At 30.9% G+C, this 25,517-nt stretch overlaps 2 protein-coding genes across 5 annotated transcripts in view; one reads left to right on the top strand and one right to left on the bottom strand.

Moving 5' to 3' along the window:
* The window catches only part of LOC106461903 (purine nucleoside phosphorylase-like), a 27,795-nt gene extending 10,408 nt beyond the window's left edge, over window positions 1-17,387 (top strand). The window contains exons 1-7 of one of the 3 annotated variants that reach the window (XM_022388996.1): window positions 1,266-1,454; window positions 4,377-4,400; window positions 6,516-6,685; window positions 7,584-7,687; window positions 9,726-9,901; window positions 12,018-12,208; window positions 12,712-17,387. In XM_022388996.1, the coding sequence (XP_022244704.1) occupies window positions 1,402-1,454; window positions 4,377-4,400; window positions 6,516-6,685; window positions 7,584-7,687; window positions 9,726-9,901; window positions 12,018-12,208; window positions 12,712-12,920 (927 nt within the window). In that variant the 5' untranslated portion in view covers window positions 1,266-1,401 and the 3' untranslated portion in view covers window positions 12,921-17,387. Of the gene's footprint in view, window positions 1-1,265; window positions 1,455-4,376; window positions 4,401-6,515; window positions 6,686-7,583; window positions 7,688-9,725; window positions 9,902-12,017; window positions 12,209-12,711 lie in introns of those variants that run through there. The other 2 variants (XM_013921770.2, XM_013921771.2) reach the window with 2 other exon arrangements.
* Window positions 17,388-19,215: 1,828 nt separating this feature from the next.
* LOC106461900 (protein naked cuticle homolog 2-like) overlaps window positions 19,216-25,517 on the bottom strand; it is a 34,408-nt gene continuing 28,106 nt past the window's right edge. The window contains exons 5-7 of one of the 2 annotated variants that reach the window (XM_022388995.1): window positions 23,584-23,679; window positions 22,082-22,515; window positions 19,216-21,771 (exon numbers count right to left, since the gene is read on the bottom strand). In XM_022388995.1, the coding sequence (XP_022244703.1) occupies window positions 21,051-21,771; window positions 22,082-22,515; window positions 23,584-23,679 (1,251 nt within the window). In that variant the 3' untranslated portion in view covers window positions 19,216-21,050. The remainder of the gene's footprint in view (window positions 21,772-22,081; window positions 22,516-23,583; window positions 23,680-25,517) is intronic. The other variant, XM_022388994.1, reaches the window with a different exon arrangement.

Below are 25,517 nucleotides of genomic sequence, written 5' to 3'. Positions count from 1 at the left end.
TATCAAGTAAGGACTTGTGTCGCTAAAGTTTCGTCGGAAACGAAGTTACGGAAAGTTTATTAACAAACGGAGACGTTACAATATCATCAATTTCGATGAGCAATACCTGTTATATTGTGAATTAGATTAAGAACGTAAATTCTAATTATTATTAATTTTATTTAAGGTGTTTACAAATCTGATTTTCAGATTAAGAAAAAAGTTATTTAGAAAAATACATTTATGTATCTTTACACATCTCACGGAAGCAAGATCTATACTTATTTCCTCGCTTTTTTCAACCCCTCCCTAAAGAAAAATGTGTCTGTCTTCTGAAAACATTATCTACAAGTTTTCCGTCGTGAGCTTTTTGTGGAAAAGCATATAAAACAGCCGTAAAACGTGTCTAATTTAAATTACAAATAATAAACTACAATAAATGCAAAAATCTGAATCCATTATGTTAATTGAGCAAAGTAATGAATGTGCTCCATATAAAAATTGTCAAATATGTTAGTCATTTTTAATTTCTCTGCTACCTTAAAAAAAGGAAGCGAGAGTAAAAAACAAAAAGTTTTGGTTTGTTAGAAGTTAAGCACAAAGCTACACAATTTACTCTCTGGTTCTGCCCACCACAGGTATCAAAACCCGGTTTCTAACATTGTAAGTCCGCAGACATACCGCTGCAAAACAAAAAAGAATTTAAGTTGTGTATAAGTAAATTATTCATGGAGTATCATCAAAATTATCAGAGTGTGAAGTTAGCAAATTAATTGACTATAACCAAATAAATGTTTCAAAAATATTTTATTTGTTCAACATAAATGCTTAAATATAGCACAAATAAAAACACACGTCCCAACAAATTGTAGATATGGTCAGCAATTCACTCAAAGGGAATCGTAATTTCAACAAGAAGGTCAAGACAATAGTGAAAATAAACATTTTATTTCGGATGTTTTGGGTTTTAAATAACCCATCTTTTAATAAAAGTTTTGAGACAGCTTGACTGGGTAATGAAAAAACTTTTAAAGAGGCTAGTAGGAAGCGGAAAAAAATACCTGAACCAAGTAGAAAAAGAAGGCCTTGTCAGCTCATTTATTCAAAATTCAAGGTTTTTGTGTATGAAATTATGATAAGTGAAAAAAAAAACGCCAGACAAATTCATAACAGTAAGTTAACCCAATAACTGTAACAAATAGAAGCATCAATGGATGTGCGTTACATTTCCAACCACACACTGGTAGCGGTATTATGACACGTTTTCAAAGCAGACGTATTTTCTTGTTATCGACTTCTTTCTGACGTACTGTGGTAACGTTACGTGTTGTAAATGCTGCTATAGTGTTGTACGAGTTAATTCTGCAGTGTTCACTTTAACAGCACATCACTGTGACGTAATATTTTGGTGAAAGGGAGAATATGACTAGCGTTAAAATGTTTCGAGAAGAATCCATAGAAGATGTTATCGATGGGTATGTTTTACGTATATATTTAATTTGATTGGTTTGGGAAAAATCAGAATTATCCACTCACTGTAAATGCAACTAGTAGTAGTAGTAATACCCAAATCAATATTTTTTTGTGTGTGCCATACGATATGGTATACTAAACTAAGTAATGCCACTGTGTCATACGTCGACGAAAGTAAAGACTAACAGAAGTTTCTTAGGCTAATACCACGTTGCTACTGTAGTCTTTACTGGTAATGGTACTGGTATTACCGCAATTACTGGAGTTTAAATTTTAACTATCAGTATCATTGTGTCAGCGTTACAAAGACTGATTCTGAGAAACATCGCAAACCTGTGAATGTTGTGTAATGTAGAGCAAAAAATTGCCGCTTTAGATATTACAAATATAATTTTGATTTATGGATTAGCGTATTTAAACTTGAGCTTTAACAATAATTGTAGCTTGTAATTTGTATGAGACTATCTCAGTATGTGGTACAATTACTACAATGTAATTATGTGTGCTGGAACCTCTGGGGTGGCAGTATGCGTATCATGTTTTATCGTGAAATATTTGTTTTACTTTTACTTTAGGTATCTCGGATCGAAATTAATTGGTGTTTACATATTGTAGGTACTCTCCTACTCCGAGTGATAAAGAAGTTGGTCGTAAATTATATAAACATAGCCTAATGAATTGACGAAACACGAATAAGATACATGCGATTTTGTGTTATGTTACTAAACAGACTTGTTTCAAAAAATTGCATAGACATCAGCCTAGAATAAACCACCAATATTTAGTAACAAAAACATAGAGGCAAGTAACCTAATTTCTAAGTGGGTGCTTATTTTTGTACATAGAATAACACTGTTTCTAATAATTTATGTTACAGTAATAAACTGTTGTAGTGTTAATGAAAATGGATAGTATTTAACAGTTTCAACTTGTTTATACATTAGATGTGTATTTAAACAAAGTTATAAATGTGTTTGATGATTTTCTAATCGTTTCTCCACATTGATTTTACTTACTTTTTCCAACTTATTCTGTTAGTGCGTTTACTCACAAACATATACGTATTCATATAAATGTTTTTTGAAACAATAAATATAAAATTAAGAATATATGTTTCTATGGTGCACTGAATATAAATTCATCCTGTTGATATACAGAGATCAGATGAATGTTTAATTATAAATGTATTGGTATTCTAAGCAACGTTTTTTTATTTATTTATTTATATGTATAAAATGTTAGCATACAAATAAGAGATTGCATTGTAATTGGTATTGTATGATAGGAACCAGATGGAGTTTTCTATAACTTGGGCATATCTTATTTGAACTTTGAATATTTGTGGAGTATGTGTAAGATAAATTCTTTTGTTCCTACCTCATAAAGAGCTTATGCACACTATTGATAAATATTTATTACATGTCTTTGTTTTTATATAGTACAATCAACATGCCAGAATCAAGCAGAAGTTAAATGCAGCATAAAAACTGTACAGTGTTTTTGAAATATTTTAAATTATTTAATTTACCTAGTTTTAATATTATAAAATTCAAAAATAAATTTACATGGAAATATTTTGCAAAGTTACTTATTTATAAGTATTAAAATCACAAATGCCAACTGTGAGAATTCTTCTGAAGTTCATATTTGAAGTGTTACTAATAATTAGATCTTAATAAAATATGCATTAATACTACAATATATCATAATAAACTCAAAGAACTTTGAAGTTTTTATGTTTTACATATTTGTTTTGTACTTACATCTTATCTATTTAGCATTTGCTCTTGAACGAAACAGAATTTGTAAAAGAATATGTCAATATTCTCCTCAAGAGATGAGTTATCACAGGATTTACAGTAAACCAATTGAGATGGGTGTCCAAGTTAATAAATAATTGCTTTTACTCAATGAATAACATAGCATAACGTAACGTTTGAGGGACAAGGGATCCCTTGGCCCATTATAGCTGTCTCTTTCATTTCATCAAACATCTATCTGCTTATATATCTATCCTTAACTCCCTAAACACTCGTACCTCTCCTGAACTCTCCTATATACCCTAATCCTACCATTAAACATAAAGACCTTAACTTGCCCTCATATGACAGTCCCTTCATCCCAATAATTATCCTAGTACCCCTCCTTTGAACCATTTCCAACAACTCAATATCCAATTTAAAGTATGGAGCTCAAGACTGATCACAATACTCTAAATGAGGCCTAAACAGAGGTCTGTACAGAGAAACAATAACCTCATTTGACTTGTATTAAACATTCTTATAGATAAAACCCAAAATCCTTTTTACTTTTCCACTGACAATATATTGCTGCCTGAAAGGTTTGAGAGATTGATCAACCAAAACAGTAAGATCCTTTTCTTCTTGAGTTGTTTTACCTCAAGGTGGTATTTATAGTTTAAATTAAGGAAGGTTACATGCATTTAGCATAATTAAATATCATCTGCCTTTTATTGCCCAATTTGTCAAATGATTCAAATTCCTTTGTAAACAACATCCTTCTCCCATCCAGTTACACCGAAAAGTTTATCAACAAACGTGACCAATTTGTTGACAATTACCTTTTAGTTTTTGTTAATGTATATAAAAAAAAGTAAGAGTCCTTGTACAGAGCCTCGGGGTACCCCACTTATATAACTCCTGTCTGGTTTGATTGAACTCCATTTATTACAGCCCTTTGCTTCTTATCCTCCAACAAAACAATCCCCAGGGGATATTGTATATATAGTTTATACACAATACTTACATAGCTAATTACATGTAAAACGTTACCATTTTATTTATACCATTATATGTTCACATAAAACAAACTTATTCCTAATAAAAATCCCTTGTTTAAATACTTAATACCTAAAGCCAGCATACTCCAGAAAGTATTGATAGTCTATTGAATATTTTTATTAGGTCTGAACCTGGTGAATATAACAAGTGAGTTTTCACTTTTTATTAGGTTATTAATAAATATTTGCCAATGTTTTTTTTTGTCTATTTTTTTGCTACTTCAGTCAATAAATAGTTGTTTTTGGAGCACTTGTTTTTCGTTCTTAAGTACTTATTATTTAGTGTCATTGTATTTATATTAACTTTTTCAAAATTTGAATTATTATTTTTTAACTTAGCTATTCTTGACATTTGGTTGGATCCTTCATTAGTGATTCCATAAGAAATGTGTAGACATACGAATGTACTCATTCGAGGCATCATGGGAATTATTTTGAAATTTTCATTGGTAATTGCTTCTATTTCATAGGTCTGTTACTAAGCCATTACCTCGTAAGCTGAGATGTAGTATATCAAGATTAAAATAAATTTTGAATTGTTAAATCAGCCACGAGTGATTTCTGTGGTGTGGTATTCCTATGTATAGAATACTGATATTAAAATAATAAAGAAATTAATTGTAAGGGAAGATAATAGTACCACTCCATTTGTGTGTGGTAAAAACTATGTGTATAGTTTTCTTTCTGATTAAAAAACTTGTTGAAACTATAATCTATAATGTTTACAAGACCATTATGGACCTCATGAAGTCAAAGGTTCTCAAAATTGTAACACTAATAACTTATGAATTCAATGGAAATTAGTATTATTAAAAAAAATATGAAACATTCCAAGTCCTTAGGACAAAGTAGCTTATTCAGTAAAATATTGGGTGTTATTTTTATTAGATTTTATACTGAAATCATTATAATTTTTAGCTTTAGTACTGTATCTCATCATCTTATTAATCTGTAAGAACATTTAAATACTTTAAGACCCTTTATCCTATTGTACTTAGCAGTCAACATCCACAACCAGCTTTTTAAACAAATCCTTTCTTGTATTGAAGTTAGCCTATAAATTAATAAAAAGATGCCATTCAGTCTACCAAGAAATTAAAATCTACACAGGCATTGTAGGATCTCATGTAAAGGAACAGGTACAAAGTTTAGGAAAATGTTTTCAATATTAGTGATAATAGCCAATTTCTTAAGACATTTCCTTATCGTTTCAAACATCTTGCTGAAGTCACTGACCTTTTATAGGGTAAGAATCAGATACAGAACAATCTTAAGTTGTACAGATATTTTATTAAACTTGTATCCATGGTTTTAAGTCATATTGCCATAACCCCTCCCAATCAGTGATAATAATTTAAGGGTACAATTTATTTTTATAATAACCCTTTCGTATGTAGATAAATATATACATGTTACAATAAAATACTCAATCTGAAATTGCATAGAATTAATTTTATTTACTGACAACAGGTGGCAGTAAAGGAAATACAGAATTCTGTTTCTTAAATATTGAATTTTAGATTGTGTGAAAGAGTTAATTTGTTAAATAAAATACCTAAATCAGCAAATTATTCAAATTAATAATAACAACATTATTAAAGTGCTCAATATTCTCAACCATTTAAACACTGTATCAATTTCCAAGATCATTATCACATCTATAGATATATGCATGTCACATGTGAATTGTATCACAACTAATGAGGAGTAATAAAAATTCAAGCTTTCACAAAAAAGTCAACAAAACTTATTTTCAAAAAACTAGAAATCATGACTCCTGAACTGCCATTTAAGGAAATTAAATGGTATTTTTTAATCTAATGTCAGGATCGATATAAATTGTTCTTTATATTGTATTCTGGTTTCTCACACTTGCAAAAAAGAAAAATTGATGACAGATCGTCAAGAAATCTTTTGCTATTTTCTCAAGGTTCCTTTAATAAACTCTGGCTATATTCTGCAGTTTCACATTTGTTTGTTTTCCAATAATAATAAATATATAATAGTAGCTGAGTGGACACGGTTATTTCATGGAACTAACATTCCAAAACATCTGTTTTGTTATTATAACTAGTCATACGTGTCTGGTAAACTTTATGATTTTGCTGTATTGTTTGATAACACATAAATGTGAAACTTATATTGTACATTTGTTAGATACTTCAATAGGTGTCTGAAATTGATTGGCTGGTTTTTATATTCGTACATATAGCATGCTGTAATTATGTTCATGAGATTGAAATACTTATCGTTCATTTAACAGATATTCATATGAGAGGATTGAATCTATCTCTAAGTTCCTTTTGGATCGAACCAAACAGAGACCTGAAATTGGTATCATCTGTGGTACTGGGATGGGTGGACTGGCTGACATGTTAGAAGATAAAGAGATCTTTCCTTATAAAGATATTCCTGACTTTCCAGTTAGCACAGGTAAAATACAGCTCCTACTGCATGTGTGTATATATATATATACAAGGAGTCAAATATATTTTGCTCATGGAAAAGATTAATAGAAGTGAAACAGTATAAAAATATCATAAAAAATTTATTACTGTTAATTTAAAACAAATAAATAAAAACACGCATATGTAAAAGCATGTTTTTAATTAACAGCAATAAAGAGTTTTATTACATGTTTTTAAAATATATACAAGCTGAAATACCCATCAACTGACAGGGAATGTTTAAACTTAATTAAAACAATGTAAGTTTAACAGCAAATTTATTTTTCAAAGCAATAACTTGAACCAACAGACTTTACAAAATAGAAATAGGGTTAAGTTCAATTTTGACCCCCTTACATACAAATTTTGGTTGGGATTAGCCCAATAGGCTTGGAAGAGTTAGGATACAAACAAACACACATTTCGTCTTTACAGATATATATATATTTTTTGTTGTTGTTGTTGTGACTTAAACAAATTATTTATGTGACAATAAATAATGATAATTAGTTTTCTGCTTAAAATGTTATTCTTCTTTTCCACAGTTTTTGGAAGAATATATGCTTACATTTGTACTAAATGAGACCCTGAAATAAATGCACAATTTACTAAAGGCTTTTGAAAGTTATACTTGGTTTTATTACATCAAAACCTCTCTTCAGATACGAGTTTTGGTGGAGATCTTTGTGCTAGTAGTTTCTACTGCTGTATGAATTACCTTAAGGTGTTGTTTCCTAACAGATGGGATGGTAGACAAAGTAATTATACACATGTATGGATAGGGAAGCTTGCACATGTGAAATGTGTGTGATAACTAAGATTATATAGGTATTTCTCATCACATTTATATGACATTATAAAAATGTTGTTTGCTTTATTTCTAGTACCTGGGCATTCGGGGCGGCTTGTTTTTGGTAACTTGAATGGAAAATCGATCATCTGTATGCAAGGACGCTTCCACGTATATGAAGGTTATTCCGTTTGGAAAGTAAGTCAGTTATTTAATTTTAATATATATTTTGTAGAAGCATGTATATGGTATGAAAAAATGAAACTTCTGGTTGTGACTAACAAAGGCATCCTCATAAAATGTTATTTGATAGCAAATCTGTTACTCAAAAAAACATTTTGTATTTTAGAGTATAAAAATGTACAAGCCCACCGAATTTCCAAAACTGCCATTCAAAGTGACATCATATGACTTTAATGTTTTTTTATTTTATAAACTAACTTGTTTAAGGGGTGAAAAAAACCTACAAAAATAATGTTCATTACTAGCATACAACATATCATGAAACAAATGATTGTGTAAAGTTATTACTTCTCTTTAAGTATCCTTGTTTCTGATAAACAACAACAAAAAACTTTGCATTTATGCTGTCAAAGTTTACACTGATTATTTTGATATTCATAGCTTTACTGCCTTTGTATTGGAATAGAAATTTGATTGCTGTCTTGCATTCTTTCCAGTATGCTAAATAATTCTTGTTTGTCAATCATTCTTAGCCCCTCCCTCCCCCAATCCAAACAGCAGTCTTTCCTAAAACAGTAAATGTTTAAGCAACTTTCTTGGTGATGTGTGTGGTTTTTATAGCCTGGTTGAGTTACAGGAAGGGAAGGGGGATGAATATTTTTGTAAAAGAAAACAAAAAATACTTACTAATAAATTTCCCGTCTTAATAACCACTAATTTTTGAAATAATTTCTTTAAATGTATAGGAAAGTACTTATAACTTTTGTTCAACTTTTTATAGATTTTCCAACCCTCAGAGATATAAAGCCCTGCACTCCCCCTTTTCTAGAATCATCCAATAATAAACTAACATCACATGATTCCAAATATGAAAACAGTTAACATTTTTTCAGCATATAAACCTCACTGTCATCAAAGTTAACGCACCCTGCCAGTATTGCTCTTAAAAAATTTACATATTGCTTTAAAACTGCTATTTCATTATTTGATATTTTGTTGCAAAAGTTAATAGAAAATGATAAAACAAGGAAGTTCATATTTTCCAAACAGATTTATTCTATGACAGTATTTCAAGACAACAGCTAGTGTATTTACCATAAGACATTAGTATTAGGTCTATTATTATATTTTTAAACACTACATTCTTTATCTAGCCCATTAGGGATTTTCAAAAATTATAAGAATGTATAATATTCGTATTTCAACCACTCTGTATTTTTCATATCCATTGTGTTCTCCAGGTAACACAATAGTATATTACTTATTTATTTATTTTCTTTAAAAATATGGCTTTGTATACTGTCATTAATTTTGTTTATTATTTAGTGCTATTATTATAATTCTATTACAAATACTGTGATGACTTTAGGACTAACCTAAGTCTCCTAGACTGGCTGAACCTCGTTAGATGTTAATAGGATTATAACAAAAAATATCATTAATTGATGAAATAATGCATTCTAATCTTTATAAATAGAAACATATATTTAATTACATCAATTGATAGCCAGGTTAATTTTTAGTTTCATACTTAATAGGTTGTTGTGATTGAAAGTTAAGGTTTTTAACTATCTTGCTCAATTATTTATTGACTTGTCATTGGTCAGTAATTAATGCATATCTTATGTATCACAATTTTTTTAAATTTAGAAATAAGGAAAGGAGTATAAGGAATTTTCAGGAAATGGTTGTTGAATAATATTATATCAAGTAATATGTTGGAATTAAATCTAATTAATGAAATTTTTATTTCTCTTTCCTAATTTGTAGTGATAGCTTTTTATCTTTCGAAAAAATCATTTGGCCAAAATGTTGACAACATATTTCTCTTAATCTTATAGACATTTTAACTATTTCTTTTTTAACTTTCAGGTTTAATTATGCTGTAATTGTATTTGTTGTAAAATTTCGACTAGCTACACATTGGGTTTTTTCTGGGTTAATTTTGCCCCCAATTAAGAAGCAATTATTTTATTGGGGCAGAGTATCATTGCAATTTGAGAAACAAATATGAATAATAAAGTGGAGTGTCAAATAACTTTATATTTTAAAGTGTGCAATGCCAGTACGAGTGATGAAGTTGATCGGTGTAAAGACGTTGATAGTCACCAATGCTGCTGGTGGATTGAATCGGAATTTCACTGTTGGAGATATTATGTTTATCAAGGACCATATCAACTTTCCAGGATTTGGTGGTGACAACCCACTACGTGGTAGAAATGATGACAGGTAAAGGTGTGTTTGTATTGTTCGTATACACACATTTTCAACTTAGAAAAATAGGCACACTATAAAATTAAAAAAAAAAAAGGTAACATATGGGAAATATTTTGAAATGAGGCCTTACCACTGTGATATATATAGGCATACAATGGGTTTTCTACATTCTTGTCTTTGTACAATATTATTCAAAATTTATTATTCATTCTGGTATGTGCAGTTTTTTGCATAACATGTGGCCAAGAAGGTCATTAAAGTGTTTTTTGTTTTCAAGATACATTTGTTCTTTGTCATTTCCTTGAAATAAAACCTAGTTTAGCCTGCAGGAAGTATGGCCATAATGTTGTATGCTGTACAATGATATTAACAGCAGATATTAATATATCTATCTCTTGTTTCCCGCAAGTCACTACCTAGGAGGCCTTTTGTTTAATTCCAGAACTTCAGTTGGGCTGGATGCTGAAAGACAAAATACACTATTTATATATGCAGTAATATACTTTGAAGCTGTTTGAGCATTGGAAACAGACTTTCCTTATTCCTCTTAATATGTCTATAAAATATCTTTTCAAGTTTTCTATCATTCTACGGACTTATCCAACCACTAAGGAAATTCAGTCTCGCCCGACAATACCACACCATTTTTGGCCCTTTATTGAAGTCACTACTGATACAGTTTATACCATTACATTAGCATAAGTTTTATTAAGAAAACATTGTATAGAATAATGAATTATATTAAACTTAACATTAAAAGTTTCGTTTTGAGTTTACTTACTGTTTAAGTATATTTTATTACAAGTTACAACTTTTACAGCAAGTAAGATTCGTTTTTTAGAACAGGTGTGACGTTTCAATTACTGTAAAAGCTGTAACTTTTAATAAAATAAACTTAACATTGATTAGAAGTCTGTTTCACTTTCTTTCATGCCTTTTATACATTTGAAATCTGTTCTAAGTATTTTAAAATATCTTGTTGTTTTACTTTCTGATACAAAATCTTGATATAATGTGCGTAAGAAAGAATTTGGTGGTAATCAAGAAAGCTAGTATAGTAAGTTTAAATTAAAACTAGTACCAGGTGTTGAACAATTTCTGACTTCCCAGGAGTGATTTTAATAAACAAACTTGAAATATAGAAACCTTTAAAGTTAACAGATTTGTTATAAAAATTCTACGCCAGTAAAATTTACACACAGTACTAATATCTAAAATTTAACACTTAACAAATTGTTTGAAGAAAGATATTTAAAGTTTATATAGGAAAAATCATTTACTAGTTTGCTGTTCTTTTCAAAATATGGCATAATCGTTGACATGTCTCGCTACAAATTGGAAGGTCTGTGGTATAGTGGAGTACACTTATTACCTTCAGCTGTGGATACATTATAAGTGTTACAGTCCTGTTATGTGGGTCAAAGTTGAACAAATCCCTCGTGGCAACAAGTGCATTTAACTGGATGTCTTCCCTCTCGTCAGTAGTCTAAAATTAAAGATGACTATATCTGAATTCCAGGGGGACTCCAACCTAGCTATTTAGCCCATGTGTTTATAAGGTGCCTTTCAGGTTGAAAATTCTAATATTTTTTCAAGATAAGCATTTTATATGTCTCTCTGCAGTTTTGTTTGCTCTTCATTATTAAAAGGTCTTTCTTTATTTCAGTCATGACTTGGATCACGTGAGTGATTGTTTGGCCACTATTGCTAAATTAATTATACTGGAAATTTCAGAGCTTTGTTTTATCTAGATTGTTTAGTGCATGTTCATATTTAGGGTAAATTTTTCTTTTAATTTGTGATCTGTATTTACAGTTCTGAAAAAGATGTCTCATGGAAAATTCACCCATTTATTTTATTTCTTAGATGGTAACCGATTTTATTCTTTTGTAATATTTTGTATCATGTTTTTAAGGCTCACCTTAGTTTTTATTGTCATCTTATCCTAACATTTTTTTAAGGTGAATATGTTATGTCGTCGACTGACCTAATATGAATTATTCACCTAAAGGTTTTTTGTTTTTTTTTAAAGCTTCTTTTGAATTCTGTAAGTAAAAAAAAAAAGATTATACAGACACACACACACACATATGAGTGTTTTGTGATTATTTATCTTTACGATACTTAGATGGGGCCCACGTTTTCCTCCCATGAGCAACGCTTATGACTTAGGACTCCGACAGCTTGCTCGTACAGTAGCTAAAGAACTTAACTTGGAGAAATACTTGCAAGAAGGAGTTTATTGCATGTTGGGAGGTCCATCCTATGAAACGGTTTCTGAAATGATGGCACTGACATTACTTGGTGCAGATGCAGTGGGTAAGTTAATACAAAACAATAGAATATCATTTTTACTCGAGCAGTGTCAAATTTACAATGCTTTTTTTTGTGCATGTCTTGTTACAAGGGACTGTTGTTCATTTCTCTTAATTATTATTATGTCATACCTCGTCCTAAAGCTTGACTCATTACTATAAGTCTTATAGTCACCTGTAGATAGTTTTTTTTAGAACATTACTTATGTAATGGCATGAAAACTAAACATAATTGAAAAACATGCACTTTTGTTGTCTTGCTGATGGCAGGTCACCGTTTTTAATATTGTTTACTAAAATATTACACCAAGAAATCATAAATGATAAAAACTCATCCAGTTAAGACTGACGAACATTCACAACAAATACATTTATTCATCATTTCTTCTAGCTTCAGTTGATGATGTGTTTATTAAACTTCTCTTTTGTCCTGCTGAAAGATGACTTGGTTTACGATGAACTCGTCAACACAATCATTGTCAGAAGTATGTATTTTTCTGGTTTTAGGTATGAGCACAGCTCACGAAGTGATTGCCGCTCGACACTGTGGGATTAGAGTATTTGGAATGTCTCTGATTACTAACATTTGTGTCATGGAACATGACTCGGAAAAGCCGCTAGCCAATCATGAAGAGGTGATGGAAACAGGAAACCGTCGCAGAAAAGATTTGGAAAAACTAGTGACAGGGATAATCATGAAGTTAGATACTGTTTAAAATTACTGGCTGAGAAAAAACACAATGTGGGTGAAGGTGGTGATACCTTAGAGTGTCATAGCTATTAATGCTTTAGCCAAGTTACTATTCATTGCTTATTCTTTAATTATTTTTTTGCATTTTACTAAATTGTTATATGTATCTTAAAAATTGTTAACGATTTTATATTCTTAGCTGTTAAAATGATTATGTGGAAGTCAACAGTGAGCAGTTTATGGAGTATATTTATGTAGTTTTATGTGCTTCATTGCAAAAAGTTTGATATTTTAAAAGCACTAATAGAAAAGTTAACTATCACTGCCAAGTTGCAAACACCATTACAGTTCTGAACATGTGTTTTATACATTCACTATAGGAAAAGGATTACTGTCATATTAAGGCAATGAAATCATGAAGGTCATTGTTCAACACAGCTTTGCACAACAGTGTCTAACTTCCACAAAAAACAAGTGCATGCTGCACATTTCATTACATAGGTGAAGCATTATTTGTGCAGTTTACTAAAGGTCACATCAACAGAGCTTTGAAATGGAAAAAAAAAACAGATATGAAGCAAAATATGAATTTAATCATTTACATTCCAAAACCTTTTACATAATTTAGTTAGTATTTTTTAACTTTTTTAAGAAGAAAATATACCGATAAATGCATAAAAATGTAATATGATGCACATATATAAAGACTGAGGTGCAAGTTGTTTTATCAAATGTTAAAAAAATTTAAGATGTATGTTCAAAGTTTACATTTCGATATGTTAGGCATAATGTTTATGGACAACAAGGGACCTATTGGTCCATCTATGTCCCATCCTTTAACCTAAACTAAAACTGTTAAATAAATAAATTTTAAAAAAATATCAAAGACAGACCTTATCATTAATATGGTTATGAAACTTTCTCTTAAACTCACTTAAATTTACTGCCTCCATAATTGCATGTAAAAACTTAAGTTCCTCTTAAAATCCTGCTGCCATTTCCTACAGTCTACACTTCTATTTATCTATTGCCTCGACTTTAATTACGATAGCCTCCAATCTACAAACAAATTGCGCATCTTCACTACTAGCTTCCATAAAAGTACATACCAGTCCCGAGTTCCCAAGTAAAACCCACTCATTATACCCATCACACCTAACAAACTGTTAATGCATAAATCCTACAATAGTCTTAACCAGTGTATTTGTAGCCCGGAAATAAATACTCAACACTAAATGCCAGTAGCCTATAATCAACACTGTTAAGCCTAACGTTTGAGAATCAAATATATTAATTTTTCATTGTTATTTTATCATGTTAGGAATCTTTGCCATTACAAATTATTTTATTTCTAGAAAGATGGCTAAAATTATGTAGTAAAGCTAGATTATAGTTGACACAAGAAAACATAATTTAACCCAATGACTTGTGTTTATTATAGATTAAATAGTCTATAACAGTTTTAAACATGATACTTACAAATAAGATTTGATCAGTAATGTAGATCCTACTACAACAGTTGCCTCTCTTACTAGAGTATGTTTAAATAATTCCATTTCGTATTTTTTTAAATAATTGACATGTTTTTAACGCATTTACAAAAAAGTAAATTATAAGATCAAATCCAAGGGATTTACATACTGGTTAAATGATAGTATCTATGTAAAAAGTAAAACTTAAATTTCAGGATATGGAGTGATATAAAAGTATGCTGTAGAACTTTGCTTATGACAAACTGTTTTTAAAAAACTTGTACTGAGTAGTAAAACATTTTAATTTTTTGTCATCAGTGTTACTGTTATGATCACATTTCCAACATAAAGTTTCATTAAATCCATCCCTCGCAAATTCCTAACATTTTAATGTTTGACATTTTTCCTTGACTTACCATTATCGGTTGCTCATCTGAGTTTTAATCATATAATTCTATGCCCATAATAATTTAGTGTTTATAATTTAGAATTTGTTTTTCAAACTGGTTTGCAGATTAAATGTCTAATAACTCGGCAGCAAGCACTAAATTCTGCTGTCTGTTCAAGATGTGTAAAGTATGCCATTTATCTTTAGCTGACTGTAAAATGTGAGTTTGTATCACATGGGACTATGTAGATACACACACAAATATATATATATATATAATTAGTTTGAAGTTCTTTTTGTTTTGTCTTAGGAGAAGCACCATATGATGGTCAAGGTTTGTCGCATAATATTCTGATCTGCGTTAATTATGAAAATAATATACAGTGTGTGACTTACTTATTGCTGATAAACTTTTCTAAGCATGAATGAAAGAGGTTTGGCTTGTTGAAATGAAATCTAAGAACTAATGCTGTTAATAAGTGGAATGAGAGTTGAAGTCCCAGCTGTTAATAATGATCTGGAATCAATAAGCGTACACTTGCTCCATTTTTCAACATATCTCAAAAGTTAATTGATGCAGTTATACAAAACTTTATACACAAATGTGTTGTTTAAAATGGAATACATAAAAATTATAAGTATCAGTGTTCCTTTGATAGTAGAGAATCAAAACTAAGTGATTATTATTAATTGAAAATTTAATGACGGTAAAATAACTTAGCAATGCATCACTACGTAGAATATTTCAATACTTTTTCATATTTCTTTGCGTAAATCTGTAATAAACGTATTATGAAATTTCATTAGTTTTTCTTTTATAAATTATGTTGATTAACCAGCTTTATTAAAGGTAGTAAATCCAAATGAGTAAAGAAAAAACTATTAAATGAGAATTCGGTGTGCTAAATTGTCATATTATCTGGTCAAAAGCCAGATCCTCCTGATGTGATTAGGTTTGATATGAAACTAATACAACAGTGGCATCATGGTATGAATAGTAGCATAACACAACCAACTATTTTATCTGACATTAAAATGCAACCCTAAAAAAAAGGTACTGTTTAAAATTTAATACATTTTCTCTTCTGATCTCCATTAAGCAGAAATAAATAGTTTTCAAGCAAAACTAATGAAAGATGGTGGGATGCGTTTGAAATTGAGTTAAGAACTCTGAATGTTACATTAAAAGCTCAAGGGTTCTATACAAGAACATTGAAACCAATAGCTAATTTCTTTCTGTAAATTTAAGATTGCTGTTTTATGGTAATGCAATGCATCTTTAGTAAATCATTCTCGGGTAACCATATACAGTAATTTTCTGCTTTTATCCTTTGCTGTCCAAAAATATTGAAATCAATAGCTATATTTCCTTCCTTGAATTTACGATTGATTTCATAGTGCTGCAGTGTATATTTAACAAGTCCTTGTCTTGTAACTTTTGAAAGTACTTTTATCTTCATATAACAGAAAAGTTACAGCCAAATTTGTTAATACTGTGTTTGCTTTTTTCCATCTTTCGTTCAAGTCCATTGTTAAATCATGACTTTCTCCCAAGATGTATTAACATCATTAGAAATGTACGAAGACGAAATGGTACAAAACTTGCTTTCATGATGTTTAAATGCAAATAATCACTTTATCTGAGCCGTAATTAGTAGAAATGTTTTTAACAAATCATTTTTGATGCACTTGTCTTGTCAACCTCGTACTAAGCATCGAAATCATTTTAAGTCATTTTATTTTTTTATAACAAGATTTTATTTTAATCACTTCAGAACATCATTTTTTTGACCAAATCTGATTAATATTTGCTGTAAGAAGTCTTGTTTAGACCACTGCCAGATATAGTTGTCTGGTTGTCATTAAATGTACATACCATAAAGAATTTTAATAACTGAAAAATCTTGTATGTTATCCTAATGGAATGTTAACCGCATTGCTTTGAAGTTTATATTCTGTTATCCTCTATGCTTCTATTTTCAAAGATTAAGGATTTTTTTTTAAATATTACTTATGAATTGAATTTTATTCTCGTTATTTTTTATGAACCAACTAAGTCTAGTGAATATATATATATATATATATATATATTTGGTTTATATATTTGTTAAATCTTAAATAACTTAAGATTTCTGTTGATTTTGTAGTTTTTTTGGTATAAGTTTGTAATAACACTTGTCAACTAACTATCCTAGCATGCATAAAAGTAACTAAAATACAGTGAATTGTTGTTTTGTGTTTCTTAAATAACAGATACTAAAGCTTGGGATTACGAACACTCGTATCTCAAACTTCATAATTCCTTTTAGTTCACAGACATTTTTATAAAAGAATAATTTCAATGAAATCTCAGTAATAAACAGTTGTATGAAAATGTTAGTTCCCATGAGGCAACAAAGCCAATACCAGGATTAACCAAGAGCAGTAGTTTTCAATAAAAGCACTCAGAATTGTAAGCATAAGGTTACTAAAAACCTTGCAAGGTAAAATGTCACCTTGATTTCTTTTTAGTGATTGTAGTAAAGATGGCATTCCAGTGAAATTTTTACTAGGGATGCAAGGGTAGTAAAATATGGTCAAATACCGGGGTCGGGTTTCAACCGGGACCGAATACTCCCCTTGCCCTCCCAAAGAAAATTGACATATATTACATTTAACCGAATAATCACCAACAGAACATTAAAGTTTTACTTTCAATGCCTAGCCCAAACTTCTCAATCCCTAATTAACCCCTGTTGTTCTCAAAAACCCCACTTCCCCAGAAATCCACTTCTCAAGCCATACCTGATATTAACCCTTATTGTTCTCTGACTCCTCGACTTTCAGCGGGCAGTCAGTCGTTGTTGCTCGGAACACGTTTTTTTTTTTTAAACTAAATTAATTATTGACAGTAACTTTCAGTACTGTATTAGTTACCACAAAAATTAGGGATTAGATGTCTAACTTCGACACTTGGCCGGAGCCGAGTATTACCGGGTAGCCCAACACCCGGCCGGGAGCCAAATATCTGGCTGGGTACCCGTGCATCCCTAATTTCAACTAATCATTTACAAATTGAGTTATTTTGCTCAATACTAAAAGAGGTCATGTAGGTTCGATGTAGTAGATACACTATGCACGATTTTCTTAAATAACTATAGTTAATATTTAGGAATTCAGCCCTTGTCCGCAGTGCCAAATTAAACATCAAATAGGATAAGGAGAACGAGCCAGAATATCCATCACTTACGTACGGGAAAATCAGTACGTACACCATCAAAGAATACTTACAGTATTTATTTTGTAGGGAAGAAAGGAAGATTACACGAAGAAGAATTTTCTGTACACTACACATACTGCAGATGAGCAATAAATATCATTAGAAATCACTGTATACAATGTCAAAAATAGAACAAGTTTCATCTTGCAGTAATACATGAGCTTTATAAGAAAAAAGTTTGTATTCTTTTAAAATGCGTTGAGTGTATTGGATGCTGCAAATTGAACCTTGATTTCAGATAGAAGTTTGGTAAATTAGAAAAATTTATAACTATACTAAACTTTACATTCATTCTAGTAGTGTATAATATAATTTTCTTTTCTGGAACTTGAATGTAATGTGAATACAATCTTTGGTTCTAGAATAAAAATATTACAAATCGTTCCTAAAATAGCGTAACAAGCAAGTATACAATGTTTGTAGAAAATTATTATATACAGGTTCGTGAATTATTTCTGTTTCTTTGATAGATTGTTTAGGCAGAATATTCGTAATGAAACCTTGTAGAATGGACGGCAACTGCCTGTTGTAGAGACACAAATGTAGAGGATGATGTTTCGAAAGGCAGAAGACTTTCGAAACGTTGTCCTCTACATTTTTATTTCTACAACAGGCAGTTGCCGTCCATTCTCCAAAGTTTCATTATTTCGGTTTCATTAATGTCTATTGAAGTGTTGGTCTACATGTGCATAACTACAAAGATTAAAATATATATATGACTTTGGTGTTATTGTCTCTCACCAACATGACAACCAAATATATGTGCAGCCATGTTATCAAAAATGTTTTTCATAAGCAAGGTTATATATATATATAACAACAGTGTTGCTGTAACTAGCTAAGGGGTTTTGGTAAGTTTTGAATATAAGATACACTCTAAAAAAAAATCTGTTATCTGAAATCTGTTTAAAGAACTTACAATTGTTTTACACACACGAGGTCCTTTGTTAAAACCAACTATTTACTTCTGTTTTTTAATTATAACATTCAATATTATTGTTAGGGAGGAATATTACATGAAAGTTTGTTGAGTTTTTTTTAATATCAGAAACATTTTCCTAATTTGAAAAAAAATTGTACATTTTTACTTAACAACTGAATAAACCGCATAAAAAAATACAGTATTTATAGTAATTCGTACTTTGTTTTAAACCTAATTGTTAAATAACTATGAATTTTTAAAATCAACATTTTATGAACATTAATAAAAGTATTATTAATCTCTGTATTACAATTAGAAAAAATATATAAATATATGCTTTGATAATTTCTATCGACAAGTAGTTAGAACACATCTTTTCAAAACTTGAACAATAATTGCTAATCAATATTTCTATGCATCATACAAAATAGAATCAAAATAACTTCAACTAATATGATAACCATTTCAATTGTATTTATTCTAAAAATATCACTAACAGTTCTGTAAAATATATTCTCAAAAGTAACAACCTTATAGAAATTAGAGGACATTTTTAAAAATAATATATCTGAACCAGTAAAAGTTGAAATAAAGTTTTTTTAATATAAATAGTTTATTAGGTTCTATTATACTTTCTTTAATAACGAAATTAACACAGACAGGTTTTTTTACCTGTGCATTCTTGATGTTTTCAATCAAAACAAATACAATCTCTGCTGTGGTTCCATCCAAGTTTAGATACACTCCGAGTCTACCAGCCATAATAAGTGTCCCATTCATATTTGTATACAAGTACTTAAAGATAAGTAGCCATTAAAAGTTTACTATGTTTAAAACCAGCTAAAGTACCACGACCAAAGGGTTTTCTCAATGGTGCCAAAGTAAATCAAAGGTCAGATATAAAAGTCTTTCTCTTGCATTTTTTTTCGTAAATCAGTAAGCAGGGGCCTGAGGATCGGAGAATTGTTAATGTTACTATTATTTTCAAATGGGGTGATAAGTGTTACCCTGGAAACTATAGGCCAGATGGTCTTACTTCTGTAATAGAAAGATTAAGAATCGGGTAAAAGATGCTTCACAAAATCATTTGGTGAAATATGATATAATAAAGCCATTAGGGTTTCACTAAAGGTAAATCTTGCCATACTAATCTTCTTTCAAGAATGTCACTTGTTATATGAAAAATGTAAACTTCATGTTCTTAAGTTTTAAAAATCTTTTTATAATGTGCTTCACAGAATATTAGCTGAAAAAAAAAGAACTGGGTTAACACTAATTTGATTATTGAATGATTGAAAAAGGTTGTTATTAATAACATCCAGTCAAACTGGACCCTTTTTACGGGGATTGTGCCTCAGGGGTCAGTACTTGATCCACCATTTTACAGAAGCCTAAGAGGGAAATGTAAGATTTCCTTAAATATAAAGGGTGGGTTTAAAGTTTCACTTTTCTTAAAGATGGATGTACAAGGATAGCCTAGAAGGTCCAAGTGGTCCCTGTTGTACATACGAGCAGTTAATCAGATTTCTTTAATAAGTGAACATCTTTGTAAAAAATGGTATATGACCATATTAATTTAAAGACTTTTCATTTTATCTTAATATGACCATAGATCATGCAGCTTGTAGCGAACTGTTTAAACTTACAATATATAAAATTTACTGTACATCATGGATTGCCATCTGAAGGATCAGTCGAACCACAAGCAGAATTCTGAACGATGTTCACAACGTACACTGATGTTGGAGTAGCATCAGTGACTTATTTATAATGTTTTACTATACAAAACAAAACCTGTACAAAATATAGTTATTATTAAATGTCATGCATCATAATTACACATGGCACCCATACGTTTATGTTGACACTGTAGTTTCACTAAAACAAATATGGAGGTTTCTAAACGTAAACCAACTTTTCATGAAAATGGCTTTATTTCATTATTACCAAATTTCAAGACTATGGATAAATTCCATCATTGAAAGGGTTATCTTCTTTGGGAGTTATTTTTACCTTAGTAAACGTACTAGTGGGGCCTACAACTTACTTTGTATCTTCAGGACAAACTTGGAATAGCCTAGTATGTGGCAGCACTGAAACCTTTCCAGCAAAAGTTAAGAAGGTAAATAATGGTAATAGTGATGATGCACATGTTCATGGAAGTGATGGTATCTCTGAATCACTGACTGAGTGTTACTACTACCATTTTCCTTAGATGTTACACCAAGATGCGTACTCTCTAACTGGTCAGCTACCTGTTGCATTGTTTGCATCTTCTGGTATTCCCGATGTTTATGCTTGTGATGATGATTTGGAGGTACCTGTGGTTCAGAACCTGTTGCTTTTACACCACTATTTGTCTTTATCTGTATTTTAGGAGAATTCACCCCTCCTGATTTTGAGTGATCATACATACCAAAAGACTCGGGCCACTTCTGGGTAATTTTCTGTTCCCAATTAAACTTTTTCTCAGGGAACAAGCCACACAGGTCAGAATTTACATTGGAGAGATTGTCTTTCTGGTCAGAAAAAACAAGATTTTGTGAAAGTTTAAGTGTAGAATTGGCATCATAAGACTTTGATTTCTGATGACTATAATTACCAAGTTTTTTAACACAGTCTGAGTCCTCCTGGTGGGAGGGTGCTTGCCGGTTCAAGTGGTTTTTGTCACACATACCATAAGAAAATGAGTCACAACAACCATGGGGTAACTTTTCACATGCATTCTTGTTCAAATAGTTATCATGATGAACACAAATTTCACTCAGGTGGTTTCTACAACAACGACGATGTCTACGGTGCTGTTTATGCTGACGTTCTTCTCCATACGGTTTCCTTTAAAATTAAAAGGTTTCCATAATAACTAAGAATATTTTTTGAAAAGTGTGAATAAAAACAAAACTGTTTTAAAACTTTGGAAATAACAGAAATGCACAACTTGATTTAATTACCTGACACTCCACCAGGATCACAATACATGCCTTAGCTCCCAATAAAACTTCCAACATCAAATACAAATGTTCAAGAGACATCATTTAAACAAACTTCTGACTAAGCATCGACAAAAAATTCTCAAAACTTACACAAACATTTCATCTAATCTTGATCAAAGAAAATATACTGTTAGGTATGACCAACTACCTACCCATGTCTGTCAGGGCAGTCAAGACAAGCTGTTTCCAAACTAACCCTCCTTCTCTGAAGAGAGTTTGACCAGCACCCTTGCTTGAATTTGGGTGCAGCCAGGAAACAAATATTTGGCTTTACTTCAGAGGAAGATCTTAGAAAATTGGCAGTTTCAGAGGAAACATCATGGCACTTGCGTTTTGAGCTCTCTTTTTCTGGTGATGAACAAGATAAATTAATACTACTCTGTTTGAGTGCATTCCCCATTTTTTTCACATACACTGGCTTCTTTTTAGTTTTGTCTTTCCAGTGAAGTACATCATCTTTCTCCTCTGAGCTTGCCGAGTTGGGTGAGACCGCTAACTTGACCTTGACGGTGCGGCTACCAGAAGGAGGAAGTCTGATCGAATTCCCTAGAGCATCATGAATAGACTGCACTAGTCCCTCAGTATCCTGAAGGGATAACAGATTTGGTTTTATGTTGTGTATTATAAACTGATTCCTCCCATCATTTTGAAATAAGAGAGCACCAAAGATCACTAAAACAGTTATTAAAATAAAGAAAATTCCTAAACTTGGTGCTTTTGAGTCATTAATTTGTTTTACAGAAACATACATCTAAATTCACTTTCAGTTGTTACAAGTTCCCTAACTGTAAAAGCAATACACTTTGCAGCTTTAGCTCCAAGTTTAAGCTTTTAAAAAATACAAATATTATATCTTGTATAACAATAATACCTATGCCTCATGGCTAACCATTAAAGCTTTGTAATCAAACACTACTATGATCTGGTAAGAGATGACATTAAAACTAATCCTTAAATTACAAACTTGTTTTTGTAATATTTACTACTAATGGGGTACACAAATTGAATCATATTGAGATATTTTGCATGTTTGCCTTGTACAGCCTTCAAAATAAAAAACTAAGCTAAAGAACTGGGTGAAGTCACTCATTTCTCTGTTAGGGGACCCGAACAGTAAATTGTGAGATTAATTGCAATGTTGATGATATTTCTGTGTAGTAGACAACTTTTGTTATAAATACGTTGTTAGGGACACTGTAAACAACAAATTGATAGATGCACAATCAATTTGGTACATAAATAAATTTGAAAGATGTGTTTAAAAATTCAATGGGATCCACATGGACTCACATATAGTTCTAGGGTTAATATATCATGATGAAGATACAGTTGGCTAATGGTAAATAAATCACACACACACACATATTATTTAGTTGGACAAAATTCTAGGTTACTTAATTAAAAAACACAATAACAGCAACTTTTACAGTAGACAAGTTCCGAGTTTAATATTTACTGTAATTAATTAATTATTCAGTTCAGTAGGTTCTTCACTAAACAGAAAATTCTAGTTTGTATGGTATTAGATAGTTAAGAAGTTATCAAAGAAAAAAAATTATTTCAACATACACCCAAAGCAAAATGGAACAAATTAAATTCTTAATAACCAAACAGTATATGTTTTTAAATTAAAGTAACATACTTTAATGCTTACATCTTTGGTGATGTTCTTATGTCCATTAAATTTATACAGTGTGAAGCAGAACTCTTGCTTCTCCAGATCCTCCACAGATAAGTCACGTGAAACGTCCTAGTGACGAGAATTTCCAACAAGGTGGAAACATTACAAACCATATTAATTAGTTAGGCTTATAAAATCATTTAAAATATAGTTTTAATTTTCTGAACAATACATTAACAGAATGACTGAGAACATTGTCTTATTCATAAATATGAAACAATTAATTGACATGTATGATATTTCCGGAAGGTAGCATCTTAATAGACAAAAAAAAAATGTCTTCAGTACCCTTACAGATAATATCAATGCGAATATCTTGCTTTCTTGTTCAAACATTTAAAATTGTACTTACTTTATGAGCCTAAGTTTCTTTCAAGATAAAAACATAAAAAGGTTATATTATTAGAGTTTAGAATAACACCACAGACTAGTGTTAAGAGAAAAGTAACACCTACTACACAAAACTTCAATAAAACTACATAAATAAATTGCAAATATTATTTCATGCCACCTATCTGGTGTGGAAGTCCATGTATTTACCTGCATTATGTCGTTCTTAACGAAATAATTAGTAATAATACATTAATATGGGAGAATGACACTTTCACAATCAGCCAAGTCACCTAATTAGAGATGCTATATTATATCATTTCTTGTACAAGTTCTTTTCCTGTGCATAAAAAGTGTTAAAATGCTTGCATGACTAATTCAAGCAAATTACTCTCAGACAGTATGTCAATGTAAGAAATATGTAGGAATCATATATAAAAGACAGCACAGTAATGCCAGGTATTAACTGATATTTGTTCTTTTATCATTTGATCAGAAAACATTCATAGTAATAAAACACACGTAACATAATGTTTTGGGACAACATGGGACCTATTGGCCCATCTCGGCTCATCTGGTATCTCCTCCTGCTCGTAAACCTTCCTCAACAGATCCCACAGCACCTCGACTCCGTCATCTCCCAAACATTTCCACACTTCTGCTGGTATTTCATTCGGTCATTTACTGCACTCGCTTTTGCCTGCGCAACTGCCTTCTTCGCTTTCTTCTTGGCCGTTCATTTAGTGAGTTGGGCAAATAAATGGCAGATGGGTTTTAATTGTAATAAATGCAAGATAATGCATGTGGGTTATCATAATTTGAATTATAAGTATAATTTGAGTGGAAATAAACTTAATAATCTTATGAAGGAAAGGAATTTTAGTGTAATAATCAGTCAGTCTCTAAAGCCACCCAAGCAGTCTGCTATTGCTAGTGGTAGAGCAAATAGGATTGTAGGTTGTATCTACCAAAATATTGAATACAAGTCTAAAGAGGTTATAATTTCATTGTAAAGGTCACTGGTTAGGCCACATTTGGAATATTATGTTCAGTCTTGGGCTCCTTACCTTAGGAAAGACATTGAATTGTTGGAAAGGGTTTAGAGAAGGGTTACTAGAATGGTGCCTGTGATGGGGGGTTGTCATACAAGGAGAGGCTGAAATCTCTCAAATTGTTTTCTCTTGAAAAAAGAAAAGTTAGGAGGGATCTGATTGAGGTGTTTAAGATTGTAAAGGGAATTCATAGTGTTGATGCATCATCTTTTTTCAAATTTAACAATGAGAATAGTAGGACTCGGTCACAAAAATATCAATTTTGGCAAGGTAGTAATCATCTTCAGCTAAGACAGTTTCATTTTTCTAACAGGGTGGTTGTCCTTTGGAATGGGGCCTTCAAATGTTGTAGAGGCAGTAAATTTAATTGAGTTTAAGAAAAAGCTTGATAACTATATGATTGATAAGGGCTGGCTTTAAGATTTTTTAAAAATTATTTTAATTTAGTTTAAAGAATGGGACAGGTGGAGAGATAGCGTGATCATACCAATATACAAAGAAAAGGGTGACATCCAAGACTGCGGG

The sequence above is a fragment of the Limulus polyphemus genome, unplaced genomic scaffold, assembly GCF_000517525.1.
Source record: "Limulus polyphemus unplaced genomic scaffold, Limulus_polyphemus-2.1.2 Scaffold1055, whole genome shotgun sequence".
Classification (NCBI taxonomy): Eukaryota; Metazoa; Arthropoda; class Merostomata; order Xiphosura; family Limulidae; genus Limulus; species Limulus polyphemus.
The sequence above is the reverse complement of the archived record's forward strand: the minus strand, read 5'-3'. Positions and strand labels throughout refer to the sequence as shown.